The sequence below is a fragment of the Python bivittatus genome, unplaced genomic scaffold (assembly GCF_059951505.1).
Source record: "Python bivittatus isolate LINGU-HERP-01145 unplaced genomic scaffold, Pbiv_v1 ctg000200_np1212, whole genome shotgun sequence".
Taxonomy (NCBI): Eukaryota; Metazoa; Chordata; class Lepidosauria; order Squamata; family Pythonidae; genus Python; species Python bivittatus.
The window spans coordinates 3,467,003-3,487,063 of NW_028277040.1; the positions used below are offsets into that span (position 1 = coordinate 3,467,003).

The window sequence follows — 20,061 nt, forward strand, 5'->3', positions numbered from 1 at the left end:
GTGACCACCATTTTGATGTTGTTGACTGCCCTGTATATGTCCCTGGCCTTTTTGCTCTGAGTTTATTAAAATCCATTTTTTAAAAATGCAGTATATATGATACTCAGTTTTAGATTTCCTCAAAATCAAGATCTCCAGGATTGCCTACTCACTGTCCTCCAAAGTTTCTGTTACTTCTACTTCCTCAACTAAGCCTTCTCTATTGATTAATATCAAGCCAAGGATGGCTTATTCTCTTGTGCTTTCCTCTGCCCTCCGAAGGAGAAAATTGCCAAGTTGGGATCTTTTCACAAAAACTATGCTTGATAGAGTTGATTTCTGAAAATATTGCAGGGTAGCTAAAGCCTTGCAGCACAATTTCATGCTTCTTTGAAAGATTTGCAGTGTGCTTTTTGAATGCATCATACACCCACAATAGCACTTAAAAGACTGATACATTTAATGTGACATAAGCTTTTATGGATATCACAATGACTTTTTTCAGATTTTAAAATGCCACAGGACTATTGCCTTCAATGAAATTATTTGCTAGTTTGTTTCCTAATACCATTCCTAAAGATTCTGCAATTATTTCTTCTGTTATCAGCAAGGAACTACCATGTCCCCTCATTCTGTGGTATCGAATAGCTGGGGTGCTATCTCTGCTCTTTACAGGTTAAGGACAAAGTACTCTATGAAAATGATATATTTTATCTGGAAATGGTGGTGGTACAATCTGGATGTTCTTGAGCAGCACATTACTATCAAAGCTGGTTATAAAAAAAATGTTGGTAACGGAGTTTTCGTCCCGCCAGCCTTTTCGAAGGAGCCAGAAAAGTGTTCTTCAGTAGCATTTAAGGGTGTCCTAAAGTTTGACGCGATGGATCTCTCCTCATGCTTGGGACTGATTTGGGTAGGTGTTAAGAAGCGTTTATGAGTGTCCGCTCAGTACCCTAATCCACGAATACGCAACTCCAGCGCATAATCACACTGGGAGGGGAGCAGTTGGGCGAAGCGCCGGGCAGGACGAGGCTCAAGTTCAAAAGCGACCCAAAAGAGACCGGCTTGGTTCCCCCACAATCCTGAAGACCCACCGCGGTGTGATTTGCATAAGGCCGCCCTCCTTGGCTTTCCATTGGTTGGTTTAGGCGGCCGACTCCGAGCAGAGGCCTCGGTTGCCCCGCCCAAACTCCCGCCCTCTCCTGCTTGTTTGGCTGCTGAGGCAACTTACTTGGAGCGGAGCGGCTGTTGGAAGAACGAGAGTTGAGCGGACTCGCCAAGTGGGGTGGGAGGGAAGAAGGAGCCGCCGCCGCCGCCGCCGCTTTTGTTTTGGGGAAGTGAACTGGAGTGTGTGAGAAACTGAGGGAAAAGGAGGAAGAGAAGCAGTCCGCGAACGGACGGACGGACGGAGTTGGCAGGCAAGTCGGTGCTTGGGGGGCGGGGGCTGTTGCCTTTCACGATTCCCTCAGGAATTTGAGAAGAGACGGTTGATTCCCGGCGGCGCTCTCCTTTCCTCCCCCCTTCGCTGGGACGCGCGCGGGCAAGCGCAAACGACCCCCGGGGCAGCCGTAGAGTTCTGAGCAGCGCCGTAACGGCACTGAAGCGAGGAGAGGACGGAGGCGGTAGGGATGCGAGGAGCGGGAGGCGGGATTGGGGACGGCGCCAAGGGGGGAGGGCGTGGCGGCGCCCGTGGAATGTGGGAGGGGAGGGGTCCGATGGGGGAGGGAGAGCTGCAGCCTCGCGCCCCGGGGTGCGACGGAGGCGGGGCAGAGGAAGAGCCGGGATTCAGGGGGCGCGAGGGAGGGGGGCCGTTTTTTACGATGCGCAGAAGGAGATGTGGAGACAGCCTGCGAAGAATGAACCTCAGATTTGGGACTCAGTGTTAGGTTTCGTAATTTAGAAGAGTCTGCGGGGTGAGACGGGGTCAGACCTGTTTCAATTCTAACTTGGCAACTGGGGAGAGGGAAGCTTAAAAGTTAAGGTGATGATCGGCTTGAAGTTGCATCTTCTCTAAGTTTCAGCTCTTAACATGGGTTGTATAAAATTGGATGTTTTGCTGCTGTTTGAAAAAAGAGTCGGTGGACTCTTACACCCAGACTAATTAAAGTGCTATCCACCAGCTCTTCAGTTAGCAAAATACTTGCTCATAATATGCTGTCCCCACTAGTAATCCCTATCCTGCCATATGCACAATATTGCCCATATTTATGAACAGGAATTCATGGATTCATCCCAGCTTTGTTCCCCTCTGCCAAATGTCACCAACTGGTGGGAAAACATCCCCCATTCCATCTCCTTAATGTGAGATTGAGCTGGGGTTGGCAGGGGAGGCAAGGTTTGAAAGATGGCTAAATTGGTTGATTAACCAACTGTCAAAACTCCAGGTTTGTTCAAGTGAGATAGGTTGAAAGGGGGCCTATCATCTGAACAAGAAGGTTCCTTTTGGATGCTGGTTTAGTGTGCAAAAAGAGTTGCACCATGAAGCAGCAAGAAAAAGCCTACTCTCTCCTTATTCACTGTGCAGTCACCATTGCTGACCAACTACTATTTGGGCCAGTCTAGGCCTTCAAACTGGGAGGCTCAGGGGCCTTGTGGGTATAGAAAGAGAGCCCAATTTGAAAGAATCAGACTGTCTTAGTGGTTTTGGAATATAGCACCAGGGACCAGAAGAGAGGGGGTGTTTCCAAACCAGCCTTATTGGCCAACAAGTGCTGATCTCACCCCCAAAGAATCACATGACTTGCCACTAGCAGAATGATTGATGAAGTGTGCTAGAATAACAGCCAAACTAATGTCAGGGTACAGGGGAAAACATTACTTTTAGCACCATTAAAACTAAGAATGATTTAAGGCTTCCCCAGGCATAGACTGGGAGCCAGATGAAGACAGTGAGAAGACATAGCAGGAAAAAAGAGGTTGCTGTGGCATATTTGGCCAATGGATAGATGCAAGTGGATCATGGACGTTCTGAAAATGACAATTCACATTTAGTTTAAATTGTGCATTTCTATTAAGCCTCAGAAACAGCCACTCTTTCATTATACTCTGAATGGGATATACTATTTTTTCCTTTCTTCATTTCAAAACACAGTAATATTTTTCCTGAGTTGTAAAAAAAAAATACAACTGTATTAAGATACAGATAATGGGATATCGAAATGAATCTGGTGTCTCCTGTCTTTAGACCTTGGTTGAATGGGCATTTGTTATTATAGCCCAAGACCAGGTCCTAAAGTTAAAACAACCAAATACAATATAAACATACAAAAAAAATATTGTTAATCAAGTAAATCACCTACTTCTGTTATTGAGTCTGAACATAGCGAAGGCTTATGGTTTGGGCACAGAATTTAACTATTTTATAGATGATTTCAGGATGTTTACCTTTTAGGAAAAATTCTAAATGCCGTTGATCTGGATGGCCAGGCAATCTTATCTGTTAAGGATTGGATTGATTGGAGTATAAAATCTATGCCTCAGGAAGATATGTCTAAGGTTTCAATTTCATCAGAGACATGGGGGTATCTTCTATGTGAAAAGGGTGTCTGATTTTATTTACCCTCCATTGATTGCAGAGGGAAAGGCATTGAAGCTTGCTCTAGAGAAGTCCCAGTTATATTTGGAGTAGGATAACTTGCAAAAGTATTCTGTGGGTTGCAGTTTTTGTTTTTGTTTTTTGTTTTATATAGTCAATATACCCTTGGGGTAGCTGGAAGGTAATTCTGGAGTTCCGTATCTTCTAGTCTTTGTTTAATAGCCTCCTTTGCTTTATCCATTCCCATGGTTAAAAGGAAATCAGGAGGCATACCCAAATGGAGCAGATTGTTGGATACAGTTCTGCGGCATTTGGATTGGAAGATGTCCCACACTAAGAACAGCAGGAATCCTATAGGAGCTAGGTTGATTTTGAGCAGTAAGATGTTATTAATTGCCAAGCTCTAGTTTCTGTGCTAGGTAATCCAGCCTCCAGTCTGAGTAAAGCATTAGAGACATAGCGTAGAAAATATGACTGTCAGAAAATGTGACTGAATTACTTCATATAAATGAAACTTTTAGACTTTGGTCTGTTTGAGAACACTTCTAAAATCTGAGATTATATTGTCTGCCTCCAATTCTCTTACCATTTCAATCATTTTTGTTTTGTTTTTACTAGAAATTGTTTATTCAATCGGGGGGAGGGATAGAGTGATCCTAGTGTAGGATTTTTCCCAAGGACTTGAAGGTTCTTATGATGAAAGAATGAAATATATTTTGCATTTATATGTGTCTTCAGTATACTGACATGAAATATTGACCTGTATTCTGTAGGTGTACAGTGGGGCAAAAAAGTATTTAGTCACCCACCAATTGTGCAAGTTCTCCCTCTTAAAAAAATGAGAGAGGCCTGTAATTTTCATCATAGGTATACCTCAACTATGAGAGACAAAATGAGAAAAAAAAATCCAGAAAATCACATTGTCTGATTGTTAAAGAATTTATTTGCAAATCATGGTGGAAAATAAGTATTTGGTCACCTACAAACAAGCAAGATCTGGCTCTCACAGACCTGTAACTACTTCTTTTAAGAGGCTCCTCTGTCCTCCACTCATTACCTGTAGTAATGGCACCTGTTTGACCTTGTTATCAGTATAAAAGACACCTGTCCACAACCTCAAACAGTCACATTCCAAACTCCACTATGGCCAAGACCAAAGAGCTGTTGAAGGACACCAGAAACAAAATTGTAGACCTGCACAAGCAGCTTGGTGTGAAGAAATCAACTGTGGGAGCAATAATTAGAAAATGGAAGACATACAAGACCACTGATAATCTCCCTCGATCTGGGGCTCCATGCAAGATCTCACCCCGTGGGATCAAAATGATCACAAGAACGGTGAGCAAAAATCCCAGAACCACCTGGGGGGACCTAGTGAATGACCTGCAGAGTGCTGGGACCAAAGTAACAAAGGCTACTATCAGTAACACACTACGCCGCCAGGGACTCAAATCCTGCAGTGCCAGAAGTGTCCCCCTGCTTAAACCAGTACATGTCCGGGCCTGTCTGAAGTTTGCTAGAGAGCATTTGGATGATCCAGAAGAGGATTGGGAGAATGTCATATGGTCAGATGAAACCAAAGTAGAACGTTTTGGTCTAAACTCAACTCGTCGTGTTTGGAGGAGAGAGAATGCTGAGTTGCATCCAAAGAACACCATACCTACTGTGAAGCATGGGGGTGGAAACATCATGCTTTGGGGCTGTTTTTCTGCAAAGGGACCAGGACGACTGATCCGTGTAAAGGAAAGAATGAATGGGGCCATGTATTGTGAGATTTTGAGTGAACACCTCCTTCCATCAGCAAGGGCATTGAAGATGAAACGTGGCTGGGTCTTTCAGCATGACAATGATCCCAAACACACCGCCTGGGCAACGAAGGAGTGGCTTCGTAAGAAACATTTCAAGATCCTGGAGTGGCCTAGCCAGTCTCCAGATCTCAACCCCATGGAAAACCTTTGGAGGGAGTTGAAAGTCCGTGTTGCCCAGCGACAGCCCCAAAACATCACTGCTCTAGAGGAGATCTGTATGGAGGAATGGGCCAAAATACCAGCAACAGTGTGTGAAAACCTTGTGAAGACTTACAGAAAACGTTTGACTTCTGTCATTGCCAACAAAGGATATATAACAAAGATGAACTTTTGATATTGACCAAATACTTATTTTCCACCATGATTTGCAAATAAATTCTTTAAAAATCAGACAATGTGATTTTCTGGATTTTTTCCCCCATTTTGTCTCTCATAGTTGAGGTATACCTATGATGAAAATTACAGTCCTCTCTCATCTTTTTAAGTGGGAGAATTTGCACAATTGGTGGCTGACTAAATACTTTTTTGCCCCACTGTATATCCAAAAACAAATCCAGCCAGCTAAGATTAAAAATGGCAATAAATATTCTGAAAATGTTAATACATCTAAAAATGTGGTGTAAGAGAGAAAAATATTAATTTTACAGAAGTATATCAGTGTTCAGTTGGATTCTATCATTTATTAGAGTCATGTTGCTAATAAGTCAATATACTGTCAAGTTTGAATTTCAGCTTCTGTATCTTCCCAAATGGGAAATTCTATTATTCTGGAAATTGTTGTTGAATATCCATATATTTTATGCTACCATGTTTAGCAAATACAGTGAAAATAATAAAAGCTTATATCATGTGCTGAAATGTGGTTACTTGTTGCAGGAACTGATCTGCCTATGTGTTACACTATTTCAGTAGGTAACTTGCTGGGTTTGTGACTTGAATTTGCCTTAAAATATGTGACTTCTTAATCATCCAATGTGATAATGTTGTCTTACACATTTGTTCCAATACTGTACTAAATGGCAGCATCACTCCTAGAGTTAAAATAGGTATCTATCAACTTACTACTTAATTTCTTTAAGTAGAATATATATGTTTGACATGTTAAGGGCAGTTTTGCAGGTAGAAATTCTTCAGATCAATCTTTGGCATTACTACTTAATTTCCTTAAGTAGAAATGCCAAAGATTGATCTGAAGAATTTCTACCTGCAAAACTGCCCTTAACATGTCAAACATATATTTGCCAAATATATGTAGGAAGTAATATAACAGTTATGATTGAACTGTAAATTAATTGTATTTTATTTATATCCTGCCTTTCTACTTAGTTTTGTCTTTTAAAAAGTGAAAAATATTTTGAAGGTAAAATATTTTGACATACTTAGAAGTATGGGAATACTTATGTTCCTATTCTGGAATGTATTAATATGCCTACATTTACATGAGATAAAATAAACCAGTTAACTCCAAATTACAGACAAAATAAATAGTAGTAAATTGTAATATTGATAATATTTTCATAAAAGTTGAAATAGTTGGATAAGTTTATGATGGCCTCCATAAAGTAGTCATGATTTTTTGCTGCATGGTTTGTGATACCATCTGAATATTCTTCCAAGAATAGAATGTCCACTGTCTCCACTTTCGTTTATTTTAGTTCTTGAGGTACTGAATAGAGACATAAGATGAGAGAATTATGGGAGTTAAGATTTAAAAAGAAACTTACAAGTTAAGGGCATTTGCGGATGACCTGGTGTTAATTTTAATAGTTCCATTAGAGGGAGTAGATGCATTAATGGGAAAATTGCAGGACTTTGGTATATTAGCAAATTTTAAGATTAATAATCAGAAGAAAAATCCTGAAAAAAAAATTGGATTCAAATATATACTTTGTTACAGAGGATTTTAAAGATCAATATTCAGTTGAAGCCAGAACTTTTCCTTTTAGTTCTGATGGATAAACACTTAGAAAAAACTCATGGAAGATTATTTCAACATATGATTACTGCAATGAGATTATTGTATCCACAGAGATGGAAAGATTCAACAATACCCACTATGGAGGAATGGTAGGTGAAATTGACAGATCTTGCTGAGATGGATAAATTAACTTCCTTGATTAGAGAAAATACGCTATTTACATTTATCAGTGACTGGAAACCTCTTATGAACTTTTTGAGTAAAAATGAAAAAAATGAACTTGTGATTTATGGTTTTGATGACTAGACAGGATAGATTATAGAAAGAAGAGTAATATGATGTAACGTTACAGAGGTTAAAATATATTTGTAGGTATAACTGCTACGAAGAATATCGGATGCCACTTTTTTATATCTTGTTTTCTTTCTTTTCTATTTTTCTTTAACTTTTTTCCTTTTCTTGCACTTTTTGCTTTCTCTTTGATTTCTTTCTCTTTTTTCTTCCTTACTTTATATTACATATATCAGAGTGGCTGTGGATTGGAGGCTCCTCTGTATCCAGGGTTTTACCATCTTTGGTTCTGGATGGGGTTGCACTGCCCCAGACAGACCTGATGCATAATCTGGGGGACTTCCTGGACTCATGACTCCTGCTCGAGGAGCAGGTGGCAGTCATGGCCAGCAGGGCCTTTCCTTCCTGGATCAGGAAGCCCTCTGGTCAGTCACTCACACCCTGGTCATCTCTCGTTTGGACTATTGCAATGCACTTTACGTAGGGCTACCCTTGAAGAATATCCGGAAGCTACAGCTGGTTCAAAATGTGGCTATGCAGGCAATCTTGGGTGCCCCAAGGATGGCACATGTAACAGCTCTGCTGGAGTTGCATTGGGTGCCAGTTTGTTTCCATGTCCAGTTCATGGTGTTGTTATCACCTTTAAAGCCCTACATAGCATGGGTCCAGGTTACCTGAGAGACCATCTCACCCCTATTACATCAACCTGTCCCACCCGGTCAGGCACAGAAAGCATGTTATGGATCCCATTGGCAGGAGAATGTCGACTGGCAGGTCCCAAGAGGAGAGCCTTCTCTGCCATTGCCCCCGCCTAATGGAATATTCTTCCCCCAGAGATGAGGTGGACCCCTACCCTCCCAGCTTTCCGGAAGGAATTGAAGACCTGGCTCTGCCAACTCGCGTAGGACGAGAAGGGATATAACCAACTCTAGGGGTGGCTGGTGCCTTGAAGATGCTCACCAAGTCTAATAACTCCTAGTTAACATCAGTTTCTTGGATGATATTTATTATTTATATAGGAATCTTGTTGTAATGTATTTTAATTAATATTTATTCTATTTTAATTTTTATTCTTTTTACTGTAAACCACCCAAAGTCGCTCTGTGGTGAGATGGGTGGTGACAAATTTGAAATATAAATAAATAAATAAATGTTAGTTTGTATTAGTTTTTATCTTCTTTTTTTAAAGTTTCAATAAAAGTCGTGTGTGTGTGTGTGGATGGATGGGTGGGTGGGTAGGTAGGTAGGTAGGTAGGTAGAATATTCTTCCAAGAATGACTCAGTCTCGTCAGCCTTTGGTGTGATTGATATATTACAATTTGTGATTCAACCCATTCAGAAATTGTGAGTCAGGTAGTACAGGGATTGTCAAACTTTTCCAGTCTCTGGAATCTGTTAATTAAAAAAAAATCCTGGATCAAGAGCTAAAGCTTTAATGATAAAATTTGGCTGTGTTTGAGTGAGGGTTTTTTTATTTTTGGTCATTAATCTTTCGTGCAACCCCCTAGGGTTCCAGAAAACATGGTTTGAAAAACTCTGAACTAGTAGTTATCTATGTTTTTTTAAAGAATTATTTGAGTGAAACTACTTTTCTTTGAATATTAAAAAGTATGTACCATTCCCTTTAGTGAGATTATTTTCATCAGTCTTTCAAAGTACAGGTTTTTTATCAAATTTCTGGGTATTTGCAACTCAGTTAACTGAAGCCAAGTTAGTCCCCTGTTTTGATAGAACTTTTAGATCACTGAAACAAAATATACTTTGGTATTGGCAGAGATTATAAATCTCAGTCTTTGTGATGACTTCTGGTTAGCAAGCTGTTCAAATTGTTGAAAACTTGATCTTGATGGATAAAAGATTGTAACTGTTGGGAAGTAACTCAATCCCATATTATATTATAATTTATTGGTTTAGTGAGGGAAAGAAAGCAATATGAGCTTGCTTGGTAATATGATATTGAGAGGAGAATTACATCCTTTAATCATGCATTCTGATCTCTACTACTCTCAGTTAATTTCTCCAGAATTATTTAGGTGGGGGAAGGTGACAGATAACCATCTCTCCCGTTCATGTCACATAGGAAAGCAAGCAAGCAAGTAGATAACAAATGGAAGGGATTTCTTCATAAGGAGTAGCATTTCACTTCTTGTTCAGCATTGAGGGTGTTTCAATAAATATATAGAGGAGGGAGAAAGATGGTTTTAGAAGATAAAAGAGAATGAGAAAAAATGCATACAGTCACAGCCAAAAGTATTGGTACCCTTCCACTTTTTGCCCAAGAAGCCCAATTTGCCATGAAATAAGTTGAAACTGACACAGGTAAATGGCACCCAGCATTCTTTATTCTACATAGTCCCCAGAGCAGATACTTTCCTTTTGATATATGACTTAACATATTCTTGTAAATATGTCTGCTGTGTGGACTGTGAAATAAAGAACGGTGGGTGCCATTTACTTATGACAGTTTCAACTTATTTCATGGCAAATTGGGTTTCTTTGGGAAAAAGTACCAATACTTTTAGCCGCTTCTGTATAATTCAGTTGATAAGCCTTGATTTATGACATGCATACCGTGGTATGGGCAGCTACAAGTCTTCTTTATTATATCTAATAATTTCTTATATAACTTCCTCTTGTCTCTTATCCACTTACCTGTTCTATTCTTATTCATAAAGGGTCAGTGGAAGTTTTTCGTAATGAAGGATAGTTGAATGTAGTTATACTCTCTAAATATCAGATGCTGAGAGCATTTTTTTAAAGTTAAAGCTAGTATATGTCTGCATAATTTAATTTCTGAACACTAATTTCTTCTTTACCTCTTTAAAACACTCTCCCCAACCCCTTTCTGTCAGACACATGTTCCCCTAAATCTAGTTTAATCATATGAATTTTTTGTAAAGCGTGGAATTTGAAATAGGGTTGCTGATGAAACTGCTTCTACTGTATGTTTCTCTGTCTAATAACTATGTGACTATGTGGAGCCAATTTTCATTTTATAGGTATGTGCTGTTGCATTATTATTAAATCCATAATACTGAAAACAAATCTATTTTTGTTACTGTTTTTGTTTGGTTAGTAGTCTAAGCCTACTAATCTCTTCATGGGTGAAAAGGTCAAAATTAGATCTGCAAGGTAATATATTCCATATATTAAGTGTAGGCATTAACTGCAGGTTTTAAAATGGATCCCTACCCAAATTAGAAGGTTCCTAATACATGCCATGATTTTAATGGGGTGAAATAGTAACACTCAGATCAATCCCACAAAGAGCTAAATTCTGAACTTCCTTATTCCAGTCAGTGATTAAAGCTTGGATAAATGCCCAACAACAAACCTGAATATGTTGGAAATCAACCTTTCCCAACAGGTAACTAATTTTCTGCAGTGAAAATCTCATAGGTTGCCCTTGCCATGGAAATGCATTCAGTATACTATAAATTCATTTAAAATAATGTAATCAAATAAATATACAAATGCTCTTAAAATATCAATCAACTTTGTAATTGAATTCATATTGATCATATTTTTTACCCCAAATATTCAGTAGAATTCTAGGCCATTTAAATCTTCTTTAATTTGGATAAAAATGAAAGATAGGTTGAGATTTACCAATTAAAAAAGTTTGCTAGGAATTCTCATACCAGAAAAGGAATCAGAACCCCAGTCTTTATATTTATCAAGTAAATATATTGCTGTAACTTGATGACATCAAGTCTGGTTTATTCCAGTTTACTGAGTAATTGGACAGGATACCAAATTCATATATGAATGAGCAGATTAATAGGCTTCTGTCCTATCTATAAAACACATATATCACCAGGACATAGTAGAATCTGATATCCTTCTTCCTTATCACTCCTTTAATGTTTGTTTTCTAAAGGCTTTGTTTATATGTTTTCAAGGGTTCTAAATCCAAATTAAGGAAGAAAAAGGCATGTACATGAACATAAAGGAAAGGGTATACCTCTTGATAATTAAACAAGACTTAGAGGTGGAGTAAACCATATCAATCCAAGATATACAACTTTGAGGGAACCCATATAAGTCAAAGCCTGTCACAAAAACTTCCAAGAAACCATTCCATGGCTTTCTTAATATCCAGGTAAATGATAGTTGCTAGGTCCTGTTATTATGTGTTAGTGTAAAAAGTTTGATTAACAATCCAATATAATTGAAAGGTTGATTGTCCCATATAAATCCACCCTGAATGGGTGCACAGTAGTTGGAAAAACAAGCACTTAATCTATGGGTCAAAATAGGAATTAAAATCTTAGCCTCCACATTTATCAAGGAAATAGGTCTATTATTAGAATAGGATCCTTAGGCTTAGAAATAATAATGTTATTTGCCTCATTAAAAGATAGGGACTTATTGAAAAAGCTTTATTGTATATTTCCTGTAAAATAGATAAAACTCCAAAATACTTTTTGGATCAAACCACTGGAAAACTATCAGGAGCAAAAGTTTTCTTCAGTTTTATAGATTGAAAAATTGGATGGGGCTTAAGAAGATTCAGTTCAACCCTAGCAAGACTGAGTGGCTTTGGATTTTTGAACCTCCTGGTTCTGGAGATTTGGCATCTTTGGTTCTGGATATATGCTGGTCTATGACCATAATAAAGACTGATTTGAGTTGGTTCTGGATGGGGTCGCATTGCCTCAAACAGAGCCAGTGTGCAATCTGGGCATCCTGGACTCACAGCTCCTGCTCAAGGAGCAGGTGGCAGCCATGACTAGGAGGGCCTTTACACACCTTTGGGCTATGCACCAGTTGCACCTGTTCCTGGCCCTACTCATGGTCACTCATGCCCTAAATGGGGCTACTGCAATGCATTCTATATGAGCCTGCCCTTGAAGAGCATTTAGAAGCTGCAGCTGGTGGAAAATGAGGTGGTGTGGGCAATTAGCGGTGCCTGGTTTTTGGCACATGTGACATCACTGCTCTGTGAGCTTCATTGGCTACCGGTGTGCTTCTGGGTTCAATTCAAGGTGCTGGTTATTACCTTTAAAGCCTTTCATGGCTTGGGGCTGGGTTAGTTACAGGACTGTCTCTCCCTGGTTGTTTCTACCTGTCCTGTCCAGTCACACAGGAGGAGCATGCTCCAAGTCCTGTCTGCCAAGGCTGGCGGAGCTCAGGAGGAGAGCCCTTTCTGTCGTAGTACCTCCACTCATTCCTCTGGAGAACAAGCTGTGCCCTTCTTTGCTGGTGTTTTGCAAAACTTGGCTTTGTGTTTGAGCCTGGGGCCCCAGGTGTGTGAGGCAGCCCCTCTCCTGGTTATGCTGACTGTTGATTGTTGTTTATAATTTCTTGACTGCTATGGGTTTTATGCTATTTATGTTTTATCATTTTAATCTTGTAAGTAAGGTGATATATTTGAGATGGGTAGCTATCTAGATCTATAAAATAAATAAATTGTAATGACAGTTCTTTGAAGCAAAAGAGGTAAGGTAAGATTAGTAACCTGGTTCTATGTTAAATGTGACTATCTGGCTTTCTCAAAAAGAATTAATCTCATCTATTGATGAAGAATTGAAATACACATTTAATTAAAAAATCTGGAACCTTTTTCTCAGATAGTTCAATATTACATTGTTTAATTTGTTTGAGTCTAAAAGCTAGTAACATACTGGACTTCTTGCCTTCTGTCATTGCCTAGTGTAATGCAATAAAAGATATTGTTGGAAACATAACCCTTGTTAAGTTCATATTTAGCAGTAACAAAGAGACCAAGTAGGAGGTTAGGAGGTGGCTGGGATCCATAAGGAGTTAACTTTCTCATCTAAGAATTTAACTTTAGCCTAGAGGTTCCCAAACTTTCTCAGTTCACAGTGCCCTTGCTGTCTCAGTAATTTTTTCATGGCGCCCCAAGACCAAAACTATGAACTTCCGGGAACTAGTAGTTGGCATGGTATCCAACAGATGCCAAGTACTGATGAGTTTCCCTCAAAAATTTAAAATATCCCATGGTGCCATGTGAGCATACAGTTTGGGAACCACAGCTTTAGCCAAATGTTCCTTCTTATTATAAAAAAGTGTATGCAATAATTCAACCTTAAATAAATGCTTTAGGATGGGAATGCTCACAGTTTGTGATATCCTCTAAAATAATAAATGAATTTGTGTGACCTCTCTTATGAATAAAACTAATGATTTCATAACAGTTAGAATGGGGCAAGATATAAATATATAACTTACAGAAAAAATACATATACCGTAATCACATTTTCTTGACTTAACTGTATACTTTCTTTATAAGCACTGGAAGACTAATCGTTAAAAACCCTAATGGCGGTTAAATCTCAAAGATACTTTTGTGCATGTGTAAAATGTCCATTTGCCATTTTGCACATGTGTAAAAGTATGCATCAGACTTCCTTCTTGTTTCAAGCCATTGGTGCTCAGTGCTGGAGCTACTACCTCTTTTTGTTGCTATGGAATTTGGAATTTATTTATGAAGAATTTTAGATGTATCATGCTTGGATTGTTGCAAAAAAGGTTGTTATGTGCCAGCATGACTGGAAACTTCCCTCAAGCATGCTCTGTATTCTTTTTTAATTAGTTGGAAATATGTCTGTAGACATATTTACAAACTAACATACTGCTAAACATCACTGATACTGTTTGAGAGATGCATCAGATTTCCAAGCTCTAGTCAATGCTTTTCTCATCCATTGACAGGGAATCCTTTTTTACACCTTTCTTCTTTTCTCCTCCCTATCATAATAACCAAGATCCATGCAGACATTAAAAAATATTGAAATGCTATTAAGTAAAGCTTGATTTTTCTCAGATTATTCTTTTAATTTCCTGATTAGTTCCTCAACCAGAGTTTATCATGATTAGCTTTTAGGATAAGTCAACTAGGTGCTACCACCTGCCAAGGCATGCCGACAGTATCAGTTCTATCATAGTAACTGCATGCTAACCTTGGTTTGTGGGTTTAGTAGGCAACAAGTATTGCCTGCTTCCCCTTTGAAACAGTTCCCTTTCTCAGAATCCCAGTAACATTCTGATTATGAAAGTGGAGCTTTTAAAAAAGTTTGTAAGCTGTAATAGTCTTCTAAATAAGATGTCTGATAGTTTTCAAAATCAGTGTCTTTTGAAGAGTTCCAGTGGAAAACTGACTATAGTCTTATACTGTTAAATTTTCACGGGGATGGGGAATGCCAATGGATTCCTTTCTCCCCTTTCTTTGTATTCTTTGTCACAGGCAGTATTTTATAAACATACACCAAAACTAGAGTTCTTAATACAGTTATAAAATCTTATTGTTATTTTGATACAAGCTATTACTACAATTGTTGTATATGTAAAATGCTGTTGCAATCTTTTTTATTTAGCCTTTTAAAATATATGCTTAGAACTGGTTTTTATTGTGTAAGCAACTTTCATCATTATTATCCTAAAATATTTTGTAGTATGTCATAGAATATTACTTTTCAATCTCGTCCAGATTTATTCAGAAAAAAAATAACTTATTTCAATTGGACTTTCTTCCAAGTAAATAAGTTTAATACTGTAGTGTTACAATGCAATTATATTCAAATAATTGAATATATTTAAGTATATAAGTATATTTGCTTAAGAAATAAGTATATATTTGCTTGAGAAATAAGTATATTTGCATTCATTTCATTAATAAGTGTATTTAGGATTGCAAAATTATAATTTTGACTTTTCACAGTCAGCAGCATTCAGTTTCGGGAAATATATAATTCAGTTTACAAATGTATGCAGCCCTAATCCTTAATAATATATCAGAAGGAAATCAAGATAGAAAAGTGAATATCAGGCATGGAAGAGGCATTTGATAGGCTTGCTTCTACAAAAATACCCTCCAGAAGTGAGACCTTAAATTCCCAGATTTACCTAATCAGCATGGCTATTGCTGATAATTGTGGAACTGAAGTCCCAAAATGTGGAGGGTACCCAAGTTGGCAAAAGCTGATTTGCTGAATTTCTAACTGGTACTATTCACTTTTTTTTCCCCCCTGTGGGCACACTTCCATCAGCATTATTACACAATCTTATTCATTGTTTCTTTTTATTACAGGTTTGCTGTAAGCAGTTTACAACAGCTATGACACCTGCTGTCCAAGAGAAAGCAATGAAAAGTCATGGTGTCTATTTATCATCTTCTTTACCTTCAAGAGAGATGGAGTCCAGTGAAACACTAGGCATGGAAAGTACTAGACCAGTAAAAGAAAAGATAAATGATGGTTCTGCCACAAGTTTTTCTTGTTCTGTTTTGGGATTTCCTGCTTCTCAAGTCAATCACAATATTGATTGCTTTAACTTAAAATACTTTGATCCCCAGTCACCTAAACATAGTTCATTATTAATGAGTCCTAATTTAACATACAGTGCAAACAATAACAATTGTATCCAGAAGAACTTAGAAGAGCATAATTGCACCAAGTTGAGAAATCCTTTATGTAATAGCACTAATACACATTTCAGTCAGAGTATTAATTCAGAACCTGGGGAACAGGTTAGAGGAGAAGCTTTATCAGAAACAATGAAAAGCTTTCTGGAAACAGAGAGATTACTGGATTTAAATTTAACTGAATTGAGGAGCACAGAAGAAAGGCAGTTTCCAAACTGTAAGTGGTATCGGAGAAATGGCTTTTGTGGCAAGGCTTTATTTGTTAATCCTGATATTAAAAAAGGAAACTTGTTCCATCAAATGTTCCATGATGCCCCAGAAGTAACAACAAATTGCAGTCCTAGTAGTAAAGAACAGGAATTGAATTTTCGCTTACTTCAGTGTGTAAACAAACAACGGGTTTTGTTAAACCGGGCCAAAAGAAGTCAGAAACACTTGCAAATTTTGTTGGCAAAGCATATTGTCAAACATTGTGACCAGCAGATGAAATGCTTTGTGAAACATCAGCTACAGAGAATGAAAGCTTTTCATGATCCAAACTACCTTTTGGATGGAAACTATGAAAAATGTACTACAGTTAAAGTTGAAAACAGCGTAGAAGCTAACAGGAATAAAGACTCATGGTCTGATTTGGGTACTGTACCTGATGAAATCAAAGTGTTTGCATGTTCTACAGCAGAACTGCTGTCTCAAGTGGAAGAAAGTTTGGATTCTGAAGCAACTTGTAGCAGCTCAAGTGAAGATGATGATGAGCAGATTTCCAAAACAATTGTACCAATGTAAGCATTAAAGCATTTCAAAATTTCAGTGCTACAAATCTGCAGTTTTGTACATCCAAATTCCATACCCATCCTTCATACTTAGATATCTGCATTAAGAATATTAATACGTTAATGAAGCTCAAGGCCAAAATCTGCAGATCTTTTGAGTCAGTTTTACTAATATGGTAAAGTTATATCCAATGACTGAAAACTTAGAAGACACCTTGCACCAGTCTTTCGTAATGGGGAAGATGGGTAAACATCTGATACTGGATGGAGAGATGTTGTGGTTCTGCCTAATTGAGTTTTACTGTTTAGCTTTCATATAGCTTATTCTTCTCCTCAGATACCCATTTTGACACACACACACCAGTTGAAAACAAATTCATTTTCCCCTTTAGAAGGATGCATACTAAGTATAAATAACTTTTGCTAATTCATGCTCCCAGATGGTTTTAAAAGAACAACTGGAAAAAATGTGTTGAGCTAACATGCTGGCAATGATTTTGTTAAGTTATATTACAAAGAGTGATATAAGTCAGACCCCATCTTAAGAATTAAGTCAGGGCATCACATGTTAAGAAGGATTCAGATCAACTATAACAGGTTCAGAAAAAACCAAGAAGGATGATCAAGGGACTAGAAACTTCAGTCCTATCAGGATAATTTAAAGGAATTGTTTAGCCTTGAGAAACGGAGACTGAAGGGAAATGTAACAGCATTCTTCAGTAACTAGAAAGATGATCCCCACAAGATTATAAGATCTGTTTTCCATTGTTTCAGAGCATAGGGTATGAAATAATGTATTTAAATTACAGGAAGACAGATACTGATTTAGTATTAGGAAAACATCCTAAGAAGTAAGGAGCTCCCCTGTGGTGGAAGTGTTTAAGCAAAACCTGGACACCATCTGTTGGGGATGCTTTGATTTTGATTTCTATATAGAGTTAGACTTGATAATCTAAATGGCCCCATCCAGTCTGATGTATGTAAGAGAAACCTAGGGGACTACTAGAAAAACAAGTGATTTTAATGTTACACAGTATATTGTGTAAGCATAACAATTATGTTTTCTTAATTTTGGTTTAGGATTAAGCATATCATATGAAGCACAGTACAGATGGCAACTATTTAAGCTATGTTTACATAGCTACTAAAATACTTTAATGTAAAAATTACGTCCAGTGTGTATTGTTTTGGGAATGTCAGTGTTTTTTGTTAGATAAGTATTTGGTTTTATCCAATAAATAGGTATTTTGTACACAATCTGGTTCTGATTTTATGCCAACATGTATATAGTTGTCCCAAGCATCTAATTTTGTACTGGCTGTTCAAATTAGTATGTCCTTGACCCCCAAAAGGAATTTTATTCTTTTGTTGAGAGCTAGTTTGGTATAGCGGTTAAGGTACCAGGCCAGAAACCAGGAAACTGTGAGTTCTAGTCCTGCCTTGGGCATGAAGCCAGCTGGGTGACTAGATAGTTTGTCTCAAGCACATAGTAAAAGTTGAACATTGCAACAGATAGAACAGAAATAAGTGATAACTAGTTAAGTAAAAGATAGATGAGCTCTTTGGAGGCATGTTAATAACACACCCCTCCCAAAAATTATGGAGGTGGTGACAAATCATTCTCTAGTTCTAAGATTCCTTAGGTTGGGTAAATTTTGGCATTTTACCAAAACATAAAAATTAGATGTAACCTACATTGGTCCTTTAGAATATACTGGAGGTGTTTAACAACATTTAAAGTTAAGGACTTTTCCTACTACACATACTAGATAATGGACTGGTATGTTGATGTCTTTGTATGAGCCATATATAAAAGGAGGGAATACACACATTATCGTAGATAACTTCATAGTATTTCAGCATGCCCACTACCACACACAAGAATGTTGTAGGGCCTTCATGATTTACTTGTGGAGGCACCAAGTATGGCAAATACTTTGCAAGTACACATATTCAAAGGACAAAATATGATTTGGAATGCACATGTAGCATCTGTTAGGAATACATTAAAGCAACTGAAGAAATTAAATACAGTTAATCTCTTCCTAGGCTCATGTGTCTGCTGTTTTCAGCTAATCCATAATCCTTGGAAAAACCACATAAAGTTTAAGGTGTTCCTAGTAGCTGCTATGTTATGCTAGCATGCTTCCACACTTCAAATAAGAGATTGCTGTTCAAATCTGAATCTGTCTACAGGTCTAATGGCAACTATCCTACACACTCCTTGCGTTCCTTTTGGGACCTCAGTCCAGGACACCTTCATCTTTGTTATTCAGGCCTACTCCCAAGAAAATGGTTGGAGTTGTTACATTATTGTGTCTAAACTTCCTAGAGCAATATCACCCTAAAAGCTGTCTTGCAGAAAGCCTCCTTAAAATACAAATTGAAAGTCCATTGGATTAAGAAGAATGGCCCTTTCTCCAAATCTTAAAATAGAGGAACTAAAATAAACAATAGAAGCCACTCTTGTTTGCTGATCATGTGAGATGATTTCATTCAATGGTAGATATAAGGTCAACCCCTTTTGTGTGCATACCACCAATAGTTAAATCAAGAGATAAATTGGTGGGTTTAGCCAGGGTTAGGATCTGTATTATATGCTCTGCCAGAGCAGTACTTTTTCCATTAGTGCACAAGGAAATGATCTTCCTACAGCTGCCAACTAAGGCATCTAGCCATGCATACCAAAGCCAAATAACTGCATGAAAATCATTAACTTAATGGTTTGTGGATTATGTTAAATTGTCACATATTCTGTTTTGCAGCTGAGTAGATTCTTCAGCTCCTAAATAATATAGTCTATGAATGATCAACTTTTTCAGACTTTCAGTGGCCATGTTTTATTACCCCCAGTAGAAATAAAATTTTAATTTCATAACTCAGAGAATAATCATATTAGTTGAAATTAAATACAGTTAATGCAGTTGTTCTCCCGGTTACATATTTAACAATATTCTTTAGTGTCAAAACTTACAATTTGATAATTTCTGGAAGTCTTTTTGGAAGCCAGGTGCTTGGGAGGCTGTATATGGGCTAAATTGGATATTCTACTGGCTGTATACAGTTTTCTGAATGAGTTTAATTTGGTGTTTTGCTTTGCTTAATTTGTTATTTATCGTGGGCTGGAACTGTTTAAGGTTTGAGCTACCACTATACACAGGCAGAATTTAGAACCGTGTAAGAGGCACTAAATTTGCAGCCTGGAATATATCTGCCTTTTCGAGTCCACGTTCTCTTTACTGGTTTTGACATCTAAGCTGACAAGGATAAAGTCATATGTTTTCAAGGCTTACTTATTTTAATGAAGATACAGGCTTTCAGGAACATATGAGATTTAACGAACTTGAGGCTGCACACTGCTCTTTAATAATCAA

The 20,061-nt window shown here is 37.9% G+C and overlaps 1 protein-coding gene across 4 annotated transcripts in view; it reads left to right on the plus strand.

Annotated features, from left to right (window-relative positions):
- Positions 1-1,211: 1,211 nt before the first annotated feature.
- Positions 1,212-20,061, plus strand: part of KANSL1L (KAT8 regulatory NSL complex subunit 1 like) — a 61,351-nt gene continuing 42,501 nt past the window's right edge. For all 4 annotated transcript variants that reach the window (XM_088135593.1, XM_088135594.1, XM_088135595.1 and 1 more), the window contains exons 1-2: positions 1,212-1,397; positions 15,585-16,696. In XM_088135593.1, coding sequence (XP_087991719.1) covers positions 15,612-16,696 — 1,085 coding nt within the window. In that variant the 5' untranslated portion in view covers positions 1,212-1,397; positions 15,585-15,611. The remainder of the gene's footprint in view (positions 1,398-15,584; positions 16,697-20,061) is intronic.